Source organism: Python bivittatus, unplaced genomic scaffold, assembly GCF_059951505.1.
Source record: "Python bivittatus isolate LINGU-HERP-01145 unplaced genomic scaffold, Pbiv_v1 ctg000200_np1212, whole genome shotgun sequence".
In the NCBI taxonomy this organism is placed as follows: domain Eukaryota; kingdom Metazoa; phylum Chordata; class Lepidosauria; order Squamata; family Pythonidae; genus Python; species Python bivittatus.
The window spans coordinates 8526032-8550132 of NW_028277040.1; the positions used below are offsets into that span (position 1 = coordinate 8526032).

The following is a 24101-nucleotide window of genomic DNA, read 5'->3' on the forward strand; positions in this document are numbered from 1 at the left end:
CCATCACCATGTCATGTATGGATGTGGTCTTAGTATACCAAGACTTGGTATTTAGCAGCAGTAGGTGGAGACAAAGTCACCAAAAATTTGGCGACCTGGCTTAGAGTAGGCCAGTAACCCTTGCCATACTTTCCCATGCCTGCCATGACCTCAATTGGGATCCCCTTACATCACCCCCCAGAGACCATCCCTGGCTCCAAATCCAGTCCTATCCCAGCTTGCTTCAGCCTACCATTCATAACAAGCCCCTCCCTATCACTGTTAACTGGACATAGACAATTTTGATAGTCTTTTTCAGTTTGGTTAATTTTTATTCTCCGACTCAACTGATCTTCTGATCTTAACTCAAAATAACCTCTAGAATGGCTTGCTTTGAGTCTTCATGAGCAGGAAATAACCAGTCATTCTCCAACAACACAACCAAAGCTCTATTGCTGCTGGCAGCCCAACTCCCTTTCTGGTGCTGTCAAATGCAAACACTCTGGCCTCAGCATGGTCCCTGTCATCAACTTTCACTGAAGCATGTTGTCAAACTGTACTTGTGGGCTAGTTCAGCCATGGTCAATGGTGGCAGTGCTAATGTTCCCCCATCCTCTAGCGAACCCTCTTCCTGCAAGCACCACTTGTCAGCCCAAAGTCATTCCCACATGCCATCACACATACTTGCTCTCTGAGGATATAGGTTCTTTTCTAGCAGCTGAAACATTGGTTTCTGGATTGGTTTGTCAGGGCATCACAGATTTCTCCTCACTGTTTTGCCTTCTGTGCTTTCAAATCTTTACAACTTCTAACACCTTTACAAAACCACCCCCCATTTCCACTTTCTCCCTTCCCCATTCTCCCTTTTCACTTTCTATGCCACTTTCACCAATACTCCAGCTAATACTTTCCTTTCCCTCACTAAAATTAACAAACTGCTATCCCACAAAAGTAAAAAGCCTGCACAAAACATCCTATCAACTTATCCTGGAGCTAATTAACTAACAGCTAATTTGGCCAGCATCTTAAAAAAATACATTTATACTTATATAAGTGTGATATATAAAGTAGTCCCGTGACTGTTTTTGATCATAATTCTTTTTACATATTTTTTAAATAAATTGAGTTATTTCATGGAACAAGAAATACATATTCAATAGAAGTGAGTGGAGTGTTATCCTTTTTCTTTTCTTTTTAATTTTTAAAAATACAAGTCCTCAGTATTAAGCAGCATGAACAAGCAGCATTGATTGTCCTGATACATTTCTTAATGAGGTAATTATAGAAATACAAATCATTGTGGGTTTTGAAAATCATGTGGGGTTGTCATGCTATGTGATGTAACATTACAATGCAGTGATTTGTAAAATTTGAAGAAGATCCCTCCTTTAACTCTAATGTAAACAGGACATTTGTTGAAGGAGCCTAAGCAAAAGCATAAAATAATTTACAAATCCTAAAATGGAGAACATAATATTTTAGAGATAAGCATTCCAAAACATCACAAAGTTAGAAAGTTAGAAAGGAATGGCTACATTTTTATGGTACAAATGGCTGTACCTTCCTGTAGAAATTTTATGTTTCTAGAGATAAGCTGGACAGACTTTTTATAACAAAATAAGAGATTATTTATTGTGGTCGCTAGGAGTCAAAAATGATTTGATGGCACATCATCAATTTATTGTTCACCTAAAACTCTTTTATAGATCAGAAGGTAGTTTCTGTTAAAGTAAATTGCATTTTTGAGAGATTAGGGTTAAAGTGAAGATAACAAATGCAGTGTTTTCACTTGTAAAGCAAACTTATAGAGTTCACTAAAATTTAGTTATTGAATCATGATCTTGTTTATCATATGACTGCAAAATATATTTGACTTTGATAATGATGCTTTAAAATTAAGATGGATCTAAATGCATGTTTATAAAACTCCTTGAAGCACAAAACCTTTGCCATGGACAACTTGCTTATAGGCTGAAGGTACCTAATTAAAACTGTGTATTCCTTTATGGCTGAATGTATCCATTTAAAGCTGAGAGTTGCCTTTCTAGGACATTATGAGGATATCCAATTTTCAGGACTGTCCTAGTAAAAGGTATGTCTGGGTGAGTTTCCAGTTCAGTGAAACAACTGATGTAGTGATAACAGTCGCAATGAAAGGACAGCCTTAGTGGTCCCTTGTTTGAGGAACAGACACACTTTAAGTACCCTAGCTACAGGTAAGACTGAGTGAGGCATAATGAGACTATTGTTGTGTTTACTAAAATGTTGGCAAATCTGTATTAATAAAATTTATTTAAGATTAGCTAGGAAAAAACTCTGTCTCCTGTATTCTCAGGGAATATAAAAAAACTCTCCCATTGTAAGCATAAATTGTGGGATGAAAAACCTAGACTGGATTAACACTTACGTTTTACCTTATTCCAATTTTTGTTTGAAGCTTCCTTCTGTTGATTACTTACTTTGCCTGTGACTGGAAGAACACAAGTATATGCTTAGAAGGATATGAGGGTAATCTGAGTGCTGTTATTCTAAGAGTGTTAGGTAGATAAAGGCAGGTATAATTGTAGAGTCTGTGCAAACCTTTACAGAGAAAGAAAGGTAAGATAATTGAATCAAAAGTATTGCTTCAGGATTCAGATATGATCTTTTGGCCTTTGAGATCTCACAGGGCTCAATTTTTGTCCATATTGTTTGGATGCCTGTCAGTTCAGGCACATGATTTCATCCTGTTGGGTGGAGATTGAATTTCCTTAATAGTGTCTTCTCAGACCTGGTACCCTGTCTGAACTCTAGCATCTGGATTGGGAAAGTCTGCCTTAAAGTATCAGGTTTGTGGTTTATGAGTTCTTCAGTACTTGGCCTTGTTTTTGATGAACTGCCTGTGTTCAAAAAGGTTTTTTCTCAGTACTGATGCCCAGTAAGCTCCAATCATTGTATATCGGAGTTTGCCATGGTCCTAGGATGCCTAATTTGATTGGTTTATTGTAAAACAATTTATAGTGAGGCTGCCCCTGAAGACCAGAGAGAAGCTCCAACTAGTGCAGAATGCCATTGCTAGGATCTTTACTGGGACAAAATTCTGGGATCATATCACCATTTTATTATATTTCCTGCAGTTACTGCCACTCCATTTCCATGCAATTCACGTGCTGGTTATTAGGATGAAGCAAAGAATACAAATGTATGCTTCATGTAGTATGTGTTTCAAGCAAATGTGTTACGTAATATGAGATTATCAACAGATTAAACTGTGCATGATACTTTTACTTTTGATAAGTGTCAAAATTTGACAAATGTATGGCACACAACATATCTTTATTTGGGATCTCCTGTCTGAAGCTTTATCTCTCCTGTATTTCTGTTTGGTTTTTGAGGGCACAATAGGCCTTTCTGGAGTCAGATGTTATGAGAGTGGCAGACTTGTGTCTTTTCCCTATTTCTGTAGTATCTAGTAATCAAAAATGCATGATATGACATCAGCATGTTTCCCTGCTTTACTTCATTGGCTGTGGCTAATAGAAACAGAAAGAGTGGTGACATTATGTCATATGTTTTGCATTAATAGACATTACCAAGAGAGTCAGGGTGTGGAGATAGAATAAAGTGTGGCTAGTGTAACATATATAGTGTCTGTTTCCTTCCTAACATTACTTCCAATGTTTTATGCAGGGAGATATATCCACTAGCTTCAGGCTGACAGAGTGTATTTATTTATTGATTAAAAACCTTTATATTGTAATATTTTGTCAAAAAGATACTTGGAAGAAGTTTACAAAGATTGATAGTATGAAAGTGCTGCTCTCAAGGTTACAATCAAAGGATATTATAGGAGGAGAGGTGTGTTAGTCTATGGTCGCAAAAAAAATCAGGAGTCTGGTAGGACTTTTTCTGACTTAACAAATTTTATTAAAATATATGAGCTGTAGTTCATTTCATCAGATGCAGTAAGCCAATGAACTGATGAAACTGATGTAATGCGATGAAGCTCATGAAAGTCTATGCCTTTTAAAACAATGTGTTAGTTGGAAAAAGTGCCAGCAGAGTCCTTCTGATTTTTAGTCAAAGGATACATTTCACAAGGAAAACAGGATGGGAGGAGAGAGAAAGAAGCAGTCCCAGTCTCAGCACTCAAAGTTATTGCAGAGAAATGGATGTACTATTGATACCATGGAAAAAAGAAGAGTAGAGCAATTTAAATGACTATCTTGAACCATAATTCTAATCTAGAATTTGCTAAATATGGACATAGCAGGTAGCTGTTCTTGTCTTATAAGCAGTCTTCCAATCTTCTTACTGGACTGGGGAAAGAGAAGTGTACAAATTTGTGGCCTTTACTTGTAAAACTAAACTCTGATTTAGCATTGGGTCTGGACTGATTCACAATTCTGTTTGACTAATAATGACTGGTTAGTCTGGTAGAAGCTTTCCAGGGCATGGGTTGAAGGAAGCCGTTCAGCCCTATTAAATGAACTGAGGATAATCTTTGCTATGCAAAGCATGAATTCTTTGTGTTAGGACTCTTCCTCTGTTACTTTTGCTTCTCGTTGCAAGTGAAGTAGAATAATGCATATCTTTGAATAATATTCAACATTTTTCTTAATGTTTTTAGAATGTTTTTTTATGGTTTTTCATGGTCATCCTATTTTCATGGTTTAGGAAAAGTAATACCAATATCCTCTCAGTTTTTTAAAAAATGAACACTTAGTTGCAAGTTGATATTGCCAGTGAGCCATTTTTGCACACAAATTATGTGGCACAAAATAGGAGGGGAGGGCAAGTGAGATATGAAAGAGACCTGAGCCTTGAGTGAATGGGATGAAAAAACATAGGCCTCAACCTTTACAGAGTTCCATAAAAATATCTACTTCTGCTTCATTGACTATGCAAAAGCCTTTGATTGTGTGGATCACAACAAACTGTGGCAAATTCTTAAAGAGATGGGAGTACCAGACCACCTTACCTGTCTCCTGAGAAATCTGTATGCGGGCCAAGAAGCAACAGTTAGAACCGGTCATGGAACAACCGATTGGTTCAAAATAGGGAAAGGTGTACGACAAGGCTGTATACTGTCACCCTGCTTATTTAACCTATATGCAGAGTACATCATGAGAAATGCCAGGCTGGAAGAATCACAAGCCGGAATTAAGATTGCAGGGAGAATCATCAACAACCTCAGATATGCAGACGATACCACCCTAATGGCAGAAAGTGAAGAAGAACTAAAGAGCCTCTTGATGAGGGTGAAAGAGGAGAGTGCGAAAGCTGGCTTGAAACTCAACATTAAAAAAGCTAAGATCATGGCATCTGGACCCATCAATTCCTGGCAAATAGAAGGGGTAGAAATGGAAGCAGTAACAGACTTCATTTATTTGGGCTCCAAGATCACCGCAGACGGAGACTGCAGCCATGAAATTAAAAGACGCTTGCTCCTTGGGAGGAAAGCCATGGCAAGCCTAGATAGCATATTAAAAAGCAGAGACGTCACCTTGCCGACAAAGATCCGCATAGTCAAAGCTATGGTTTTTCCAGTAGTAATGTATGGCTGTGAGAGCTGGACCATAAAGAAGGCGGAGCACCGAAGAATTGATGCCTTTGAATTGTGGTGCTGGAGAAGACTCTTGAGAGTCCCCTGGACTGCTAGGAGGTCAAACCAGTCAATCTTAAAGGAAATCAACCCTGATTGCTCATTGGAAGGATCGATAATGAAGCTCAAGCTCAGATACTTTGGTCACCTAATGTGAAGAGAGATCTCTTTGGAGAAGACCCTGATGCTGGGAAAGATTGAAGGCAAAAGGAGAAGAGGACGGCAGAGGATGAGATGGTTAGATAGCATCACTGAAGCAATGAGCATGAAACTGAGCAAACTCAGGGAGGCAGTGAAGGACAGGAAGGCCTGGCGCAATATGGTTCATGGGGTCACGAAGAGTCGGACACGACTTAACGACTAAACAACAACAACAGCCTTACTGGTTGCAGGTTAAAGGAGGTTTGGTGCAGCATAAGCAACCTGCTTCAACCTTACTGCTGGTTTAATTGCTCCTCCCAAAATGCCCACTGGATAATTTCTGGATGTGGTACAGTTTGTGTAATCCTGTTTTGTCCTTGCCACCTGGAAGGAGCAAACCAATCTACACTACTGAACTGAGGCTCCTTGTTGGAGCATGGGCTTTTGCAGTGAGGGAGAAGAAAATGTCCTTTTAAATTTAACACGGCTGATCTGCAAAGCAAGAGGCAGTGGTAGGGGGAATTGCCCCTTTCTCTTTGCTCTAAACAGCCATCCTACTTCATTCCTTTAAAACCAAGCCAAACTCGCCAAAGCAGCATATCCAATAGAAGAATGATGAGTCCAACCCAGTTTCAGATTCCTTGCAGCAGTCCTTTTTTGTCTTTCACAAAAAGTAGTTAGGTCCAGAACAGCTCTACTCTTAGCTCTGGGTTTTGCTTATGAGCTCTACTCCTCCTGTTCCCCAACCTCCACTCAGCCTCAGCCAATAGCAACAGATACCTGGAACAGCATGGAACACTTAAAATGCAGCTGCTGGAAACAGTTGTGATTTCTTCCAGAGCAAACTCTCACAACACAAGTGTTCTGTTTTGAGAACAGGGTGCTTGAACATGCAGTTTTGAGTTCTCAATTTTTAGTAGTTGAACACTTAATTCATTCTGCACACTCCTGGGTAATACTAGCTATAAAATGCCTGGAGGTTTCCCTGCAGGAACAATCCAATATACCCAAAATTGATATCAACACAATTTGTGGACTACTATAAAAGGACAGCAAGCTAGATGTTTTCTGTAGTCTGGATTTAAACATTTATTATACTGTGAGTTCCAGTAAGGCTGAGCACAACAGCTTGTGTTAGCAGGGTAAAGTTTGCTTATTGGGTCAAGTACTTCTCCATCCATAGCTAGCACTGAGTTCCACCCAGTTACATTGGTTCTACATATGGGCATAAATTAAAGGGATTATTTGCAAGTCTGCCCATGTCAAGGAGACATAAAAATATAAATTCGGTAAATTAGACTTCCTTGCCCTTCATTCATTAGATAGTGATTAATCAAAACAGGAAAGTTGAAGGTTGGTTCATAATGAACTAGTTTATTATCCCTCTCAACTCTTCTTGAAACTCATTTACCAGGCTTGCCTCTTTCTGTTTCAGATCCAGGTTTTGGCAATGCTTTCTTTTGAGACATGCTATATATATAAAAATAATAATTTAATTTCAAAGCATGTTTTTACTGAAAAATATCAGTCTCTTGGAAAGCCAACATATGAAGGCAATTCTGTTTATTATTAAAAAGAGGAAAAAGGAAGAAGTTTCTTTGGTATTTTGTTTAAAAGTCTAAAGAAGTCTCAATATATGAAATATCAGTTCCACTGCCTTTATATCTAGGCCAATATTGTGGCTGTTTTTTTTTTTTTTTTTTTTAAGAAAAAAGGCTTTGAAATTAAATAACTGCTTCTAAAATAATCAACCAGAAAATTTTATTTAATTGTGTTTTCTTCATAGACTTTTTATTAATTCTGCTTAGTTCTTTAATGCTTATATTAAACTAATCTAATCTAAGTTCAGGCTTTGGCATAATATTTCCCAAATGTGAAACAGCATCTATTACATAAGACTAATCTTCATGCTACAAAATGCAAAACTTACATTTTATATAATATAAAATTACAAGGCAATCTTTTGGTATATTTAAATAAGTTCTTTTGTATTTAGTTAATAGAAGGCAGTAAGGAAAATGGATATGAAAACATTGAAATCTTAAGCTTTTTATTAATTGAATTTTCACATTTTAAAAAGCTATCCTTTTTTTGTAAATTACTTTTACATCTTTGTTTTTGTGAAAACAAAATTCACAATTCTAGAGATTATGTAATGTTTTCTGGCTTCCATTTTCATCAGTGAAAGTAATAGTTTTGCATGTTTTATTAGAGTACTGTCCTCCATAATAGAATATAACAATGTGGGAGCTATATGTAGGTGTTTGTTTCTTGTTAAGACTTAGTTTTCCCAAAGCTGAATAGCCATTTAGCAACCTGTTAATTTTGATAATTATTGTGATTGATGATTTATTGTGAAGTTTATTTGAGGTATTGATATAAAACTACCTGTGATATATTGCATCTACAAGCTGCCTATAGAAATAAAAATACACTTGAATACTATAAAATATTATAAAATAAATGAAGTACAGTAATAAAACTCATAATAGAACAATGGTAAGAACTTGTTCAGCTGCACCATTATGGCCTTTCAAATGCTGAGGTGAATAATGTTTTCAGGTGAAATGATTTGTGATGGATTCTATAAATAATTTTTATTGGGTGATAAATTGTAGAATTATCAAAACTTTCATAGCTAAATATCATTCTGTGTCTTGCTTCTTGATAACTCATTCAGGCCCAAGATTGAGGGGAAAATCAGCGAGTTCAAATTATATTTCAGTCAGAATATTTATTTCTTGGACTGGAAATATTCTTCAGGAGGAAACTAATTTCTGTCAATGCAGCATTTTCTCAAAGCAGGAAACAAAAGCAGACAAGAGGATTGAGTATATACAAAATGAATTCTGTGCTTGAGCAAATTTTCATGCTTTTAGCTGTAGCCTTTGGACAGATAGCCTTGATGCTTTTTTGAATGAAGGTTTGTATTGATTGATTATGTGCCATCACGTTGGTGTCAACTCTTAGCAGCTATATAGATAGATTTTCTCCATGACGATTGGTCCCTTATCTGGGCTTTCACGTCCTCCAGTGGTGCATCCATCACCACACTGATTCCATCGACCTTCCTGCTGATTATTCTCCTTCCTTTTACCTTTCCCAGCACTGGAGCTTTCTCTAGACAACTAGGTCTTAGTTCTCTGTGTCCAAAGTAGGATTATTTGAGCTTGGTCATTTGTGGCTCAAGTGAGAACTTTGGGTTGATTTGTTTGATGATCCATTTGTTGGTTTTCTTTGCTGTCCATGGTATTTTCATGAGTCTTCTCCAACACCAAATTTTGAAAGTGTCAATACTTTCCCTAATCTGCTTCTTCAAAGTCCAGCTTTCATTTCCATAGAATGAGGAATACCACTACTTGCACTATTACATCATGGTGTCTGAATAACTCTTCCAAGACTTTCATGGCTGCTTTACCAAGTGCTAATCTGCAGCATATTTCTTGACTGCTTGTTCCTTTATATTGATGATTGATCCTAAAAGGCAGAAGCTATCCACCATTTCAATATCAATTTTAAGGCTGGTTGTTGTACTAGTTGTCATTAGTTTGCTTTTCTTTAATTTTAGTTCCATTTTTTTTTCACTCTGCTCCTTGACTTTTATTAGCAGACCTTACAGATCCTTTGCATTTTTGGCTATTATTGTCATCAGCATAGTGCAAGTTACTGATGTTTCTTCCTCCAGTTTTAAAACCACACTCATCTTCCAATCCAGCTTCCATTCATATATATTCAGCATATAGGTTGAATAGATAAGGGGAGAGCATACAGCCTTGTCTCACTCCTTTGCCAACCTAGAGCCAGTCTGTTTCTTCATGTTCTGTACTGTGGCTTCCTGATTTGTTTGTAGGTTTGTCTTGAGGACAATGACATGTATACTTTTCACTTAATTTCTCTGTGACTTAGTTCTAATGCAGTGTCAGCCAATGTCATATACTGTATCTATAAATTCATGTACCCTCTCTTCCATTTCCAAGAGTATGTTAGCCATAGTTTCCTTTGATTTTTAAATTGGTAAACCAGGGTAGTGTTTTGCTTCTCAGGTACATCTGTTAGGTGCATCTGTCAAATTTGGCTTTTCTCAGTTTCTTAGTTTTCCATTAATTAAGTCTGGTTCATTCCATTCTTGTCCCAAGTTGAGAGATCCTTTAAAAAAAATTTTTGCAGAAAAAATTGTATTTCTGATGCATGTTTCTCTAAATATAAGCATAGTTTATCTACACACATTGACATATATGTGCAAAATACAAGAACCCTTTTTGTTCAGGACTATTTGCATTAGGACTTGTTGTTTTGATTGTCCTTCTATCTGATACCCCACTTCTTTTGAAATGAAAATGAAAACAAAACTAGCTTATTTTGGGATAATGTGAGCCATGTGAGATGGTTTTGCTATGTACAAAAGTCACAAATGTTCTCTGCTTAATTGTAGTTGTAAAATGTGGATTTGTGATTGCTTCTGCCTGCAAGTTGGGACAAAAATCACAGTATCATGACAGGCTGAGTACATAAGATATGTGGTTTTAGGAATGCTGTATTCAGTTGAGGTATGGATGGGGAAAGATGGAGGTTTCACCTGCTTGTGCCAAAAAGGGACTTCACATATACATATCTTTTATAGTTTTTATTACTCTGGTGTAGGCATGGTGCCATTTTGCCTGGTTGTGGCTGGCCAGACTGGCCCTAGTCACTCACTGTCAGCATTGCCATTTCTTTGCAATGCTAGTTGAGGACGGAACATGCTTATTCTCAATCTCTTCCTCCCGCTTCATTTCATGCCTGCAGGAGCTACTTCTCACAAAGTTATCCTTCACCAAACAAGAAGCAACTGGAAATTGTCCCTCACATTCCAAAATTGGTGCTTTCAAACCATATATTGCTTCAGCAGGAGAAAGAATTGCAGACATTTATAACTATAAATAGGGCTTGTGACTGAGAATTATTATTATTATTATTTAGATTTATTTATTTATAGCTGCCCACTATAAAGGACTGTGGAACTTACAACATTATCAAATATACAATTAAAACAAAACATACCAACAAAACAGCCTGGACAAGAAAACAATTATAACAGTGCAAAAACACAACAGGGGCTCCACAAACACCTTAACCCCAGCTGGGGCCTTCCGCAACCCCTGGAGAGTAGGCGCCATCTGTACCTCTGGGGTGATGCTATTCCAGTGGGCCGGGGCACAGAGAAGGCATGCTTCCTCGGTCCCACAAGATGGCAACATTTAATTGAGTAAAAGTGGAGTACACTCACTCTGCCTGAACCTACCAGGCGGGCAGAAATGATTGGAGACAGGCGGTTGTAGCAGTCACTGCAATTCTTTCATATGTAATGGCTTCATTAGATTTTCTACAATAATTCTACCTGTCAGAAACTTTTGTCTACATGAATGCCTGAGGTGCCTATTTCCAGCCAGCTTGTTAAGAAAGACTGATAGCACCCCATGTCTACATTTCTGACTGGTGAGACACAGAGGAAGGGCACAAAGTGAAGCTGGAGGGAGCCTTTTCCACTTTACCCGATGCCCCTTTATGCTGCTTTCAACCTGTCAGCCTGACTATTTCTGGACATGAGTTTAACACTCTTTTGAACACTGAACCTGTCTTCAGTAATAGCCTGATTTGACAAGTCACAATTGGCAAGTTGACAGATGGCAAAACTTGCTGTTTCAAACTCCTGTTTACACTTGCCCAGCACCAACTTACCATAAGTCAATGAGAGTGATTTAGGTTAGGTTTTCCTGCTGGCAGGTGTAGCTTTGTGGGAAGGTGTCAGCCCTTTGAGTTAGACCAGACTAGGAAACCAAATTTATGCAGTCTAAAGCTACTTTTATTATAAGTTTATAGTAACAGAATCTTGCAAGTCTGAATGTACTTTTCCCCCTCTCCCTTTATCTTTGTGAGATCTAAGGACGGTCTTGTCTGAGATGCTTTCTCAGATTACAGTTCTGTCCTGGACTCAAGTTTCCTTTATCTGACCATTGTCTTGGTAGCAGCTCTTCCTTCTACCCATTACAGATGGAAATGCACAAATCATATTCCTTAACTTCTCCTGCATTATAGCTGTAAGGACAGCACCACCTGACAAACTTGTTATTGAGAGGTTGTTGGAGAAGCAAATTCTATGCCATCATATTTTTCTGCCAGGTCAGGAATTAGTGGGTTGCACTTCAATGTGAGTATCTGGCTGTGCCCTAAGAGGAATCAATACTTTTATTTTCTTCTTTCTACATTAAGCAAAAATTCCTTAAAGCATTATATGAAGCATATCTATAGTACAATTTTGCAAGCAATATCCAGGAAGGTGAGATGTTAAGTTTGGGGACAGTAGGCAAACCAGAAGAGTGATGACCTGATATTTCACACATCAGTTTTTACTTTGAATATGCTCTGCATGAATTTTCTTAAGATAGAATATAGTGTCTTTCTCCTGGTATAATTATTTTCAAAATAGCAGGATATTGGAGCTAGACAAAACTGAAAATCAAAGCGAGCTAAGAAGTGTTCATCCATAACTAATAACGCTAAAAAAAAAAAGCATGTCTGCAGCACTGTAACAAAAAGGACTTGCAGCAGGTGTTTATGTGCAAAAGCACTGAGCGTTATGGTAACACCTGTGTTTCTGGACTGTTTGCCAGGACAATTTCTTTATTTTTAAGAAAGTAGAGAAAACAGTGGTAGTAACACAATTGTAGTCTAACACTAACCTGTTCTTTATAATAGGGTTTTTCAAACTCTGTTTGAAAATTTGAGGGTGTTCTGTGAGAGACTAAGGGGGAAAAAAAAAGTCAACCTGAACACAGCCAATTTTCTATCACTAGGGCTTTGCCTGTTGATTCGGGATCCCACGAATTTTTTTAACATGTTTTGTGGCTTGAAAAAGTTTTAAAAACTGTGCTTTATAAAATCCAATTTGTTTGTCTCAAGATTTTTCATTCATTCTCAGTGTAACTTGGTAGACACGGCTCCATGATCCACCATATTTTTGCCTCCTGTTCTTTTGTTCCTCTAACTACCTTGCCTGATGAAACATTCTAGATATTTGAAAGCTTGAGGCAATTTTCTAAAATTTCTGTTGAACTATTTAAGGTCCCACTAGCTTCTGTGGGTAGATCTAATGACCAATATGGCTGCTGTTGATTTTTAAAGTGGAAATTTCAACCTCCTCCTGACCTGATGTTAAGTGTCGGCTGTGCTTAAGGTGACTTAATTTATAGTAGTTGTGTTAATCCATCAGACTAAGCCATAGTTAACTGAAATATGATTTACTGAATTAGCCCAGTGCCTATGTTAACCAGACATACTGAACCACAAACCAGTCACACTGAGTTCGCAGACCACACTGAACTATACGACTACATTTTACCCTTGAGAACTGCTTGAGTACAGCCTAGGTTTGACTGGAGAGAAGATTCAGTGTCCTTGTTATCCATTTCTTCTTTTTCATATTTCATCATTTATAGTAAATGTTACATCTCCACCCACCCAATATGAAAATATTACATTTCTACCCAATATATGAATAGGTTCTTCACAGTGATTAATTTAGTTTTGTACACTAATAATGATTCTATCATGTAGCAACTTATGTTCTTCTTCTACCACTTTACACAATACACCCTGAAGATATACTGAACTGAGTTGTACATGCATACTTCTTCTTATCCTGACAGACTTACAAAGGCCTTATTTACACAGAACTTATTGCAGTTGTAAATAACTATCTGATAATGTGTAATCTGGATCTCTGGTAGTACATGACATGCCACATGTACATCTTCATGTGTATTTTTATGATTAGCATGGCAGACCTTTCTCAACTCATATTAGAACTATTGGATCTGGGCTGCAAAAATACAGATGAACCCTAGATGGCAGCAAAGAATTGATGGACCCAGTAATATATTTATCAGTGTCATTTATGAAAATATTGACAGTTATGTTTCATTTAAACAGAATAATTCATTCTTATGAAATATCTTTGTGAAATACCTTGCACCAGTTTTTTTTTTTTACTCCCAAATAAATATCAAAAGCAGGTCTGATGGTTTCTTGACCTGTATTTACATAACCCCTAGAAATTATCCCATTTAAGAGAAGCAACCTTTCTGTTGGCAAGGGGAATACAGCATAAAGAGCCAACTCTGAAGACATAGAGTACAGCGAATGAGCTTTGTATGTTACAATGCGTGATAAGAGTATAGGCTCTATTTATACTGCAGCATGTTTAGCACCAGATTGTGAATTCTTAATACTGAAACAATGGCAAGATTTTAACATTTCTGTTCCCTTTGTGATATGTTTTAGGCATTCTGTGTCAAGCAATAAATACTTCTCTTTAGCAGCCTTTCCATAACAGTTCTGGTCCAGCAAATGCCTAGTAACCTGTTCTAAAGGATTATGTTATGTAGGGCTATGCAACACTTTGGACTTGTTTCCATAAAGATGCTTCAGAATGAATGACAGCACAAACATCACACCTGTCTTACAAACAGGTGCTATGTTTGTCCTAGAACACTGGCATGCTTTTTTGGAATTTAAATCGGAAGCATTTCATATACAATCACATGCATTAAACTGAATTCCAGTGTTATTCTCAAATAGCTCAGAAAGCCACTGTCAATCAATGTAGTACATTATATTAAGTGTAAAGAGCCAGTGGTACTTTTTAGGTCCTTTTTAATTCAAAACCAAAATTATATCTTTAAAGGGTTTTTCAGGTTGTAAAATTAGGTTTGCAAGCTGCCCAACTTTAGATTCTCCATACTTACAACAAATTTTCAAGAGAACATTTTGCTACTGTAATAAATATAAAATAATTGGACACTTCATAGATACAGATATAGATATAGATATAAATGTATGTATATGATTATTTCATTTTTTGTTTGTTTGCAGGAATAATCAAACTTGGGAAATGGAATCCACTTCCACTAACTTATATGACAGATGCACCTGATGCAACAGTAGCTGACATGTTGCAAGATGTCTATCATGTTGTGACACTGAAAATTCAATTACAAAGGTGGGCACTTCTGAACATCTGCCCTTCTCTATTCCCTGAGTTGCTCTGTCAATCACACCATTACTACTGAGATTAACACATGCTATCTTCATTAATTTCTGAGGTCATTTTGAAATGGAAAGCACAATATTAGAAGGAATTGCAACTGGCAGCTCTTGTTGGGTGATATTGTAACTAGATATTAGAGTACAGACTAATGTAGTCAGTCTTTAAAAGAGAATTTTCCATGGGTACTCATTCAATAATTCTGTAAGACCTGATTAAATATCTAGCACATTATGCCTGAGAAATAAACATTTTTTAAAGGTTTCTAGAATTTAACCAGAAATTCAGAACTAAGTTTTGGACTTGAAGGCTCTTGTTCTTATGTTGCCATCTGCTAAGGTACAATGGTGGAGAATTTATTCAGCCAGTGATAGGCGACGTAAGTATTTGCTCAGGTTAGGCTGCAGTCCTATATTCAGTTACTTATGCTGAAATCTTCCTAGGTTCCGGATTGCAGATGGAAGAAATGACTACACTGTAGAAAAGAAGAGTGATATATAAAATATGAATGTCCTATTCTTAGTTGTGTTTGGCTTTACAGAGCGCTGTAGCTCTTGCATGTAAAGAGCAGTTATATTTGCTGGCAACACTTTCCATCTGTCTGTTCTCCTGTTCTGTATTTGCAGTTGTTCGAAGCTAGAAGATTTGCCAGCAGAGCAGTGGAACCATGCCACAGTCCGCAATGCCTTAAAGGAGTTGCTCAAAGAGATGAATCAGAGCACGTTAGCCAAAGAATGCCCTCTCTCCCAGGTCAGTGCCTCTGTTGGTGGCAAAGGAACTACATCCCATAAAATTGCAATATAGTATGTAAGAATGAATGTAGAAAAATGTTGAGTACTTAAGAAAGAATCCCTGCAATTACATTTTTCCAATGAGTGCAAGTCCATAGACAACTGTGGTAGAAAAGTAACAAGACAACAAGCTGAAAAAATTTGGGGGGACACCATCCTGTGTTTGTTTGTGATGCCTATTCTGCATTTTACCTTTCTTTCTCTGTGTTATTACATGGTCAGTTTGGAGGCATATGCCTCTATTAGGTAAAACTATTAATATTCAGCATATTCCAAGACACAGGCCAAAACTTCTTAAAAAACAAAAGCCCGTATCTTCCAAGTATCCAAAAATGAATAAAACGTACAAGTTAGTACTGCTACACTTTTACAAATCAAAATGCAATCACAGATATATTTTTGCTCTTATGTCTTGATTTAGCAAGCTGATACACAAAACACTACTGTTTTAATGATAAAAAAGTACATGTGTCAGCGTTTTAAGGATTAGCAAATAAGGTATGTTGAGATTTCTTTTTTTTATAAAAAAATCTGTCTTACTGAATATTGTGCATAATTTTTGAGGACTGTTCTTATAAGCTTTTTGATGTTTTCTTTAGAACGATGAAAGTCAAAGAGAAGAATACAGTGGAGATATTGTTGAATAGGACCATTTGAAAGAGATGCTTCACAATGCACATTAGTATGAATGAAGCACCTCTCGTCAAATTTGCAAGGCTCATGCTTCAAAAGCTGTTCTCAGTTATCTGCGTGTGCACAAACAACATTTCCAGAGGACCCACTATAAAGTGAAATGACTATGCATGCACATGCATATGAGATGACTGGAAAATCTTTCCAAGGAGTTGTGTGATTCATGCAAAAGACACAACTTCTTTAACAATTTTGAGAGAAATGCTTCATTCACACTAATGCATGTTTCAAAATATTTCTTTCAAATACTTTGCAGAAGCCTATGATTAAACGTTTTAGGATTGCGTAGGCTGGTTCTTCTCAAATAGCGGGCCTGGGAGTGTTTCAGAATAGATAACGTGTTTATTTTTCTCTGTTTCTAGGGCCTTTTTCCTCTCATTGGATCAAAGCACATCATATCCTAGAGACAGGCTCCCTTTCTGTTTACATTATATTCAGTACAAGTGCATATTTATTTATTTATATTTATTTACTTAATTTGTGTATGGCCCATATATACACAGAAACTCATATTAAAACAGACACACTCATACAAACATGAAAAACAAACAAAAAATAAAATACAGATTGTGTTACATAAAACATATGAGTAGCACTGATTTAAGCTATTCATCCCTATAGTGTTGGCAGCAGCAGTAGATAAAAATATAAGAACTTTGTAGAATCCTGCCAAGAGTTCTCCTAGTCTAGCATTCTAGATGACACAATGTTCAACTGGGGACATTTGGACAGCCTATAAGTATAGACAGCAGGCAATAGCCATCTCCCACTGTTAACACTCTGGCAGCTGATAATCAGGAACTAATATACAATCATGAAGATTAGCAGCATCAAGCATCAAGATATCAGGTCTTTCATTAATTTATCTAGTCTCCTCCTGAAGCTGTATAAATTGGTATACATCACCACACCAGAAAGTAGCAAATTTTGTAATTTAAGTATGTGTTGAGTAAAAAGTTCTTTTTATTGCCCACCCCCAGTTTTCATTTCATTGGATGACCCAAAATTCCAACACAAAAGGAACTTCTTCTTGTCCACACTTTCTATACTTTGCATGGTTTTATGTACCTATATTGTCTCCTCTTATCTGCCTTCGCTCTAAACCATAGTTTCAATTCAGTTAGCTTCCAGATCTGTGGACTTCAACTCCCAGAATGTCTGTATTAGTTTGACCATTATTGAAAATTCTGGGAATTGATTCACGCATATGAAAGTGGCTTAGGTTGGAAAACACTGCTCTAAAAAAACAAAAAACAAAGAAGCCCTAAACATTGTCCCCATCATAAGAGCACAGCTCTAACCTACTAATTTCAGTTGCTCTTTTTTTTACCTTTACTAAATGTACAATATCCTTGTATAGTAATTACAGGGGCTGTGACTGATCAAAACGTGATGTGGTATTCTAGGTGTAGTCACAAAAAATTATATAAAAGCATTATTGACAGTTTTATCTCCAGTTCCTCTCTCTGAATTATTTCTAGGACAGATTGTGTCTTTTTTTTTTTTTTGGCAGCTACATCTTAGGCTACCATTTTCAAAATTATCTTTTTGTTCTTAATTTTTAAATTATAATACAAGAAGTAAAATATAGGTTTCTTAAAGTTGTAATGGGATGCTTGAACAATATAAATTTATTGGGTTTTTTATTTTATTGTTTTTATTCTTCCCTAAAATTGGTATTAAAATAACTTTACCTGCCAAAAAGAAAAGTTTATCTTTAGCATAGTGAAGTAAGTTTCTGAAAGGTTAACAGTTAAAATTGGAATTTTTAATGATATGAAACTTAATATTTTATCTGGAGATTGCTTTTTAAGTCTCATATGAACTTTGTACTTCCTTGTTATCTTCATTAAGGTTATCAAACAACACTGCTCCAGCAACAAAATATTTGAAGAACATATTACTGAAACACTTGAACCAAGGAAGTTTTTTGCTTTATCAATTAATAAAACTTCATATTTGATTGCATGAACATTTTTTTATTTTTCTACTTTTTTTTACCAAAACTTTCTGAATCATATGTTTTTCTTTTCAATGTCAGTTTTTTAACATAGTCAAAAATACCTTCAAAAATGCCTTGGACAGAGTGAATGTTACTCATCAGTTAACAGCTTTAGATGTATAATCATCAGTTAAAACTATATTTATAACCATTCACTTGTTATATAGCATAAAGTTCTCTTTTTTCTTTTTTACAAGATCTCTATCATATAGATAATAATAGCTATTCTCTATTATCAGTTCTTTATAGAACTTAATGTTCTTTGAGGCACACCATAGCTGAAAAAAAGGGTTTTAATATATGATTGAACTTGTTCTTCCCTCAGCAGAAAAAAGAGCCAGGCCTTCAAGGAAAGGCTGTAATTCTGTGATTAAATTCATGCTTTAAATGCAAAAGACTCACTGTTTAATCCTAGCATCTATTGTATATGTAGGGAAGAGGAGCAGTCCTGTCTAAACTAGAAAGTCATTGCATGTCAGTATTAACAGTACTGGGAAAAAATAGATGGGAAAAAATCAGAAAGAGGCTGGTAGCACCTTTTCTGACTATCACATCTTATCAAAAGGCGTAAGTTTCATGGCTGCAGTTCAGAGGCAAAGGTAGATTTTCTGTGTTTCCTCTGTATCTGCTGGTGTGCACTTCACCACTGGTGGGAAGGTTCTCCTCATCCTCGTTCTTGGGATTTCCCTCTCCTGCTGAAATGAAATGCCATGGCATCTTGCTGCCATTCCACCATTGTTTTCTTGCCCTGAGGGTCAGCTATATTCATTCACACTGGAACAGTAGCAAGGGAAGAATATGGGAGGGGTCCAGGTACTGGTTAGCTTCTGTTTTTAGTGGTTCCCCAGAGATAGTGCTGGCTAGCTGAAATGAAGTGGATGAAGACCTAGTGGAGTGCTGCACAGCAGGGTGAAGATAGCAGTCCAGGAGGCAAAACTGGCAGCCATGTAGGACATACCTGTTGGATTTTTGTGTCTGTGTGCAAAGCACACCTATGTGCTATACTTCTAAAAGGATGCCTCTGATAAGCATACTTCATGATTGGGATTTTGTTACATAATATTAAAAGATGCCATTTTGCTACATGTGGAACTTACAAGTATTCTTAAAATAATTTGTTTTTTTCTGTTTTGCTCCAATATGAATTTTGAGATATATGAATAGATACAATGCAAAATAATATCTTACATTAATTTGCTTATCCTGAACTCTGAGCTTGGTATTACAACATTTTGATTTATTGTGATATCCTGAAGAGTTTCAGATATTAGGCATATCTGTATTCTTACATAAATATGGCATTTTAGTACAATCCTGACTTTTTACTGAATATATTATGATAGTTTCATGTTTCCTTTTTTCAAACTTAGTATATTCTTTAACTGTAATCATGCACTTCAGAATTATGCTGAACCTCTACAGTCTCAAATGAAGAGCGAGCAGAATATAGTTACAGGTAGTCCTCGTTTAATGACCACTCATTCAGTGACTGTTCAAAGTTATGACGGTGCTGAACAAGGAGACTTATGACTGATCCTTGTAGTTGCTGCGGTCACAATGTACCCGCGGTCATGTGATCATGATTCAGGCGCTTGGCAACTGGTTTGCAATTATGATTGTTGCAGCGTCCTGCAGTTGCATGATCACCATTTGCAACTTTCACTGCCAGCTTCTGACAAGCAAAACCAGTGGAGAAGCTGGCAGGAGGTTGCAGATGGTGATCATGTGACATTGTGCCTAACAGCTGTGTGGGATTTGCTTAATGATGGCAACTGGAACTGCTGCAACTGCTGTTGTAAGTTGGTATGGTCACATGATATCACACTTTATGACCACATTGCTTAGTGACAGAGTTGCCAGTCCCAATTATCGTTGTTAAGCGAACACTACCTGTATCTGATATCCTCTGACAGTGTCCATTCTTTTTTTAAATAAAGCTTTATAAAACTGCATACCAAAGCAGTAGTATCAACATGTTCCCAGTAAAAATGGTACATATCTCCTCTCAGTTTGTTTCAATTTGTCAAACACAAGGCATTATGGGTCAATAAAGGTGAGAATATGATATACTTTTATCAGCAGGGAAGAATAAGAGGAAGAAAAGAAGCAAGTCAGGACATAACAATCTTTTTCGCAAATGCATGCAATCAATGATATCTGAATTATTTTAATGTTGTACTTCTTTTGAATCTGGTATCTTAAACATTCAGGGTACTAGCACTGTTATACTAGTTCTTAAATATTTTCCATAGGGCCCAATGGCAGGTATTGAAAAAGAAAAACATAACTTAGAGTAAGAGTTCAATTGAAATATATATCTATAACTGTTGTAAAAGAAAATCGGAAGTCATTTCCTTATAGGTCTTTTTTCTTTTTTTTCTTTCTGCATTTTTGGCTTTGTTCTCTCTCTTTTTCTGTATTTTCTTTTCTTGCTTTATCTTAAATATTAGTTGTTGTTAGTTTTTATCTTTCTTGTTTAAAAATTTAATAAAGTTATAAAAAAATGAAATATGCATAGGTTCTAGTCAATTCATCTGAAAAAGGATATATAGATATAGGGAAAAAAGACTAAGGAAGACAACTAAAATTATCAGGAGACATGAATGCCTTCCTCATTAGAAAAGGCTCTTTAGCTTAGGAAAAAGTAACTGAATGGGGACATGGCCAAGGTGTATAAAATCATGCATGGCAGGGAGAAAGAGAATAATTCACACAATGCATAATTAACCTGTGGAATTCATTATGACAAGATGTGCTGATGTCCACTAATCTGGATTGGATAGATTGGATAGATTCATGGAGGACAGGTTATCAAGTGTTTCTAGTCTAGAGACTCAAATGGTACTTCAGGGGTAGGGCAGTCTACCATCTTACAAATACCAGTGGTAGAGGAATTATCTCTGGCTTTTGAATACCCTAGAGCTATCTGGTTAGCCACTGTGAGAAACAAATTATTAGACTAAGCTGGGCCTTTGAGTGAGAGCTGATACTCAGACTGATAAGGAGTCGAGTAACCATTTCTAAAACAGTCAATAGGTGCAGACTGCCCTACCTTCATAAAAGATGCCAGCTTCGTTCCTTTTACATTGAAAGAGCCAAGAAGAAGAAAGTGTGTCTCCTTAATTTGCCTACCTATAGGTTTCTCATTTGAAAGAGTACTCACTAGAATTCTTGTGTTGTTATTTTAACCTTCTTTCTAATAAATCTTAATCAGAAAAGAAGAGAAACACACACAGACACACACCAGCTATTATTACATGCATACACACACACACACACACACACACAATGGGTGTGTGTGGAATAATAGCTGTTTAATAGTAGTAATGATTATTTTGTTTTAGTTTAGTGATTTTATTTCTTTGTTGTAGCTTATATCATGCAAAAATTGGAATGTTTTAGATAAGCTGCCTGTTATCACCTGACTATTTTTAACATAATCCCTTCTCCCAAATCAGTTTTAAGAAAATATTGTGCCAAATATGAAAAATCATTACAACCCCCTTGTGATTAATATATTATTGACAGCAACAAATTACAAAATTGTCTCCTAGGAATGAAACTGCAGAGTAAATGCTGCTGTTTATTAGTGTGCTTGCAATACATCAAATATTCCTCTGTAGAGGAATAAAAGGAGGTATCGCAGGGAGTTTTTTCTCTACCTTTTGTTTGAATGCATGCATTTCATTTTCCTTACAGGTACTGATTCAGAGTGCCATTAAAAAGGAAGTGTAATCACATGGTTTAATTTAATTTGATCCACTTAGGTCTATTCTACATTTAGTTGCTTTTGTTAAGGGAAAAATGGCTGGAAATGATTTATCAGAAGAATGATATTATGAAACATATCTTTTAAGCTAAGGACTCTATAAATTACTGATATGGTAATCTAGATATTTTTCTTTCCTACGTCAAGTGACTTTATTATGGTTTATCTATGTTTTGTGGAAATTTGTAATTTTATTTGAATGGCCTGAAAATCTATATAGGTCTGTTTTATAATTCATAAAATTAATTCCACTCCCAGCCATTCATACAAGTTTTAATTTCACCCACTACATACATGTTCATAATAAGAATGTACCTGGATCAGGTTCTGAACTCTATACTTTTCTAGAAATGTATATACATTTGAGAGGCTTGTAAACATATGCACTCCTCTGTCTATATGTATTGAACGTTTTTTAAAAGTTTATTAAAAAGGTATACATAGGAAAAGTACAGGGCATGAAGTCCAAGTTTTCAATCCCCATTACAATTATTAAATAGCATTGCTACAATTATATTAAGGCATGAGGGATAGAGAACTTTTTTCTAGTTTGCTATGGCTAAATTGGATGTGATGATTGCTTCACTCATATAAAATAGAAAGCAGATGAGTAAATTTTTACTCTTCAATTAAATAATATAAAATGATATCAAGGAACCTTATAAACCCATGCTTCATTAATCAAATTCTTTTTGCCTGCTTTGGAAGTTAATCAGGTTGTAGTCACTGGGCCATAGATCAAGGAAATGGGAATGAAAGGACTGGTTACTGTCTCTGTTATACCCATTTTGATGCTAAAACTATGCATCACCCTGCTATATCTGGGAAAAGAGGAACATATACAAACAAATATTTATGTTATCATTGTTATCTTGTATTTCAAGCTCACTCTGAAATGATTAAGTCTTGACAGTGGGGAATAGATTGGAAAGAACTGGGTATAGAAAGCTACATGGCAAATCAGTGAGATAATGATAGTGATAGTGATATTATAGTGATGACACGGATTTTGTAGTCAACCATTATAGTCATTATAGTCTACCAAAAAATAATATAAAATACTTGTTTTGGTCAGCAAATAATCCATAGGAGGCCCCACTTTTCCACTTTACTTCATTTAGGCAGATTTCTAGTTGAAGGTGTGAAAGGATGATCAAGAACATCCTTCAGGAGTGAAATTTATGAAACTGATAAAGTCTTTATCTTCCAAACTTTTTTTTTTTTAAATACTTATTGCCAAAGTGATCAGTCAGGTTTTCACACATCACTAAACCATATATTGTCTGCTTTTGGTTTAGTATTAATGATCCCAGTTATTGTAATTTGTAAGCTATAGTTCATAATCTAGTGTTAATATATGAATTATGCTGGTAAGCTTGCTAAACAAACTTACATGAATAACATGATGTGCGAAACCTGTTATTAGCAAGTTTTTGATGATTTTATGAACATTGTTCAGATGACCATGAACAATGAGACGTAGGCTTGCATAATCCTATTTCACTTTTAGTCTGCTTTGCTTGCCAGAGGAGCAAAAGAAGGGAGAGAGAGTTTTCATTTTAAAACTAACTTTGGTTCCTCTTGTCATATGAACCACAGGCCTGGATTTGTTAAATTAACGAATTGGAATAATGAACCCAAAGTTTGGTACCGGTTTATTATAATGCATTGTCATTTAAGGCAGAATTACAGTTTGTTCTAAAGTGAAAATCAGTACTGTCTCTCTCCTCTTATGTGAATAAAGAAGGGGAAAGTGGGAAATGGAATCCAACTTGCTAGAGCTTGTCCCATCTTGTAAAGCATAATTTAAGTCAGGAGTGGAGAACGTTTATAAGGGGCATCTTTTGCCTGGTCTTCCAAATATGTACTGTCCTTTCAGGGAATGCGATTATATCTTCTGTCTCCCTCTTAGCAGACTCCTTTTCGCTCCTACTCTCTTTTTCTCTGAATCCTGTTTATGTGCGCACCATAAATAACAGGGTTGGCAAGCACAACTCCATTTCCTCCCATGTCTATATTATTGTACAAGCTTGGATGATTCTGTGATGCCACAGTTTCAG

The 24101-nt window shown here is 36.3% G+C and overlaps 1 protein-coding gene across 2 annotated transcripts in view; it reads left to right on the forward strand.

Annotated features, from left to right (window-relative positions):
- Positions 1–24101, forward strand: part of SATB2 (SATB homeobox 2) — a 136905-nt gene that overhangs the window by 41049 nt on the left and 71755 nt on the right. For both annotated transcript variants that reach the window (XM_088135673.1, XM_088135672.1), the window contains exons 4-5: positions 14615–14741; positions 15413–15536. In XM_088135673.1, the coding sequence (XP_087991799.1) occupies positions 14615–14741; positions 15413–15536 (251 nt within the window). The remainder of the gene's footprint in view (positions 1–14614; positions 14742–15412; positions 15537–24101) is intronic.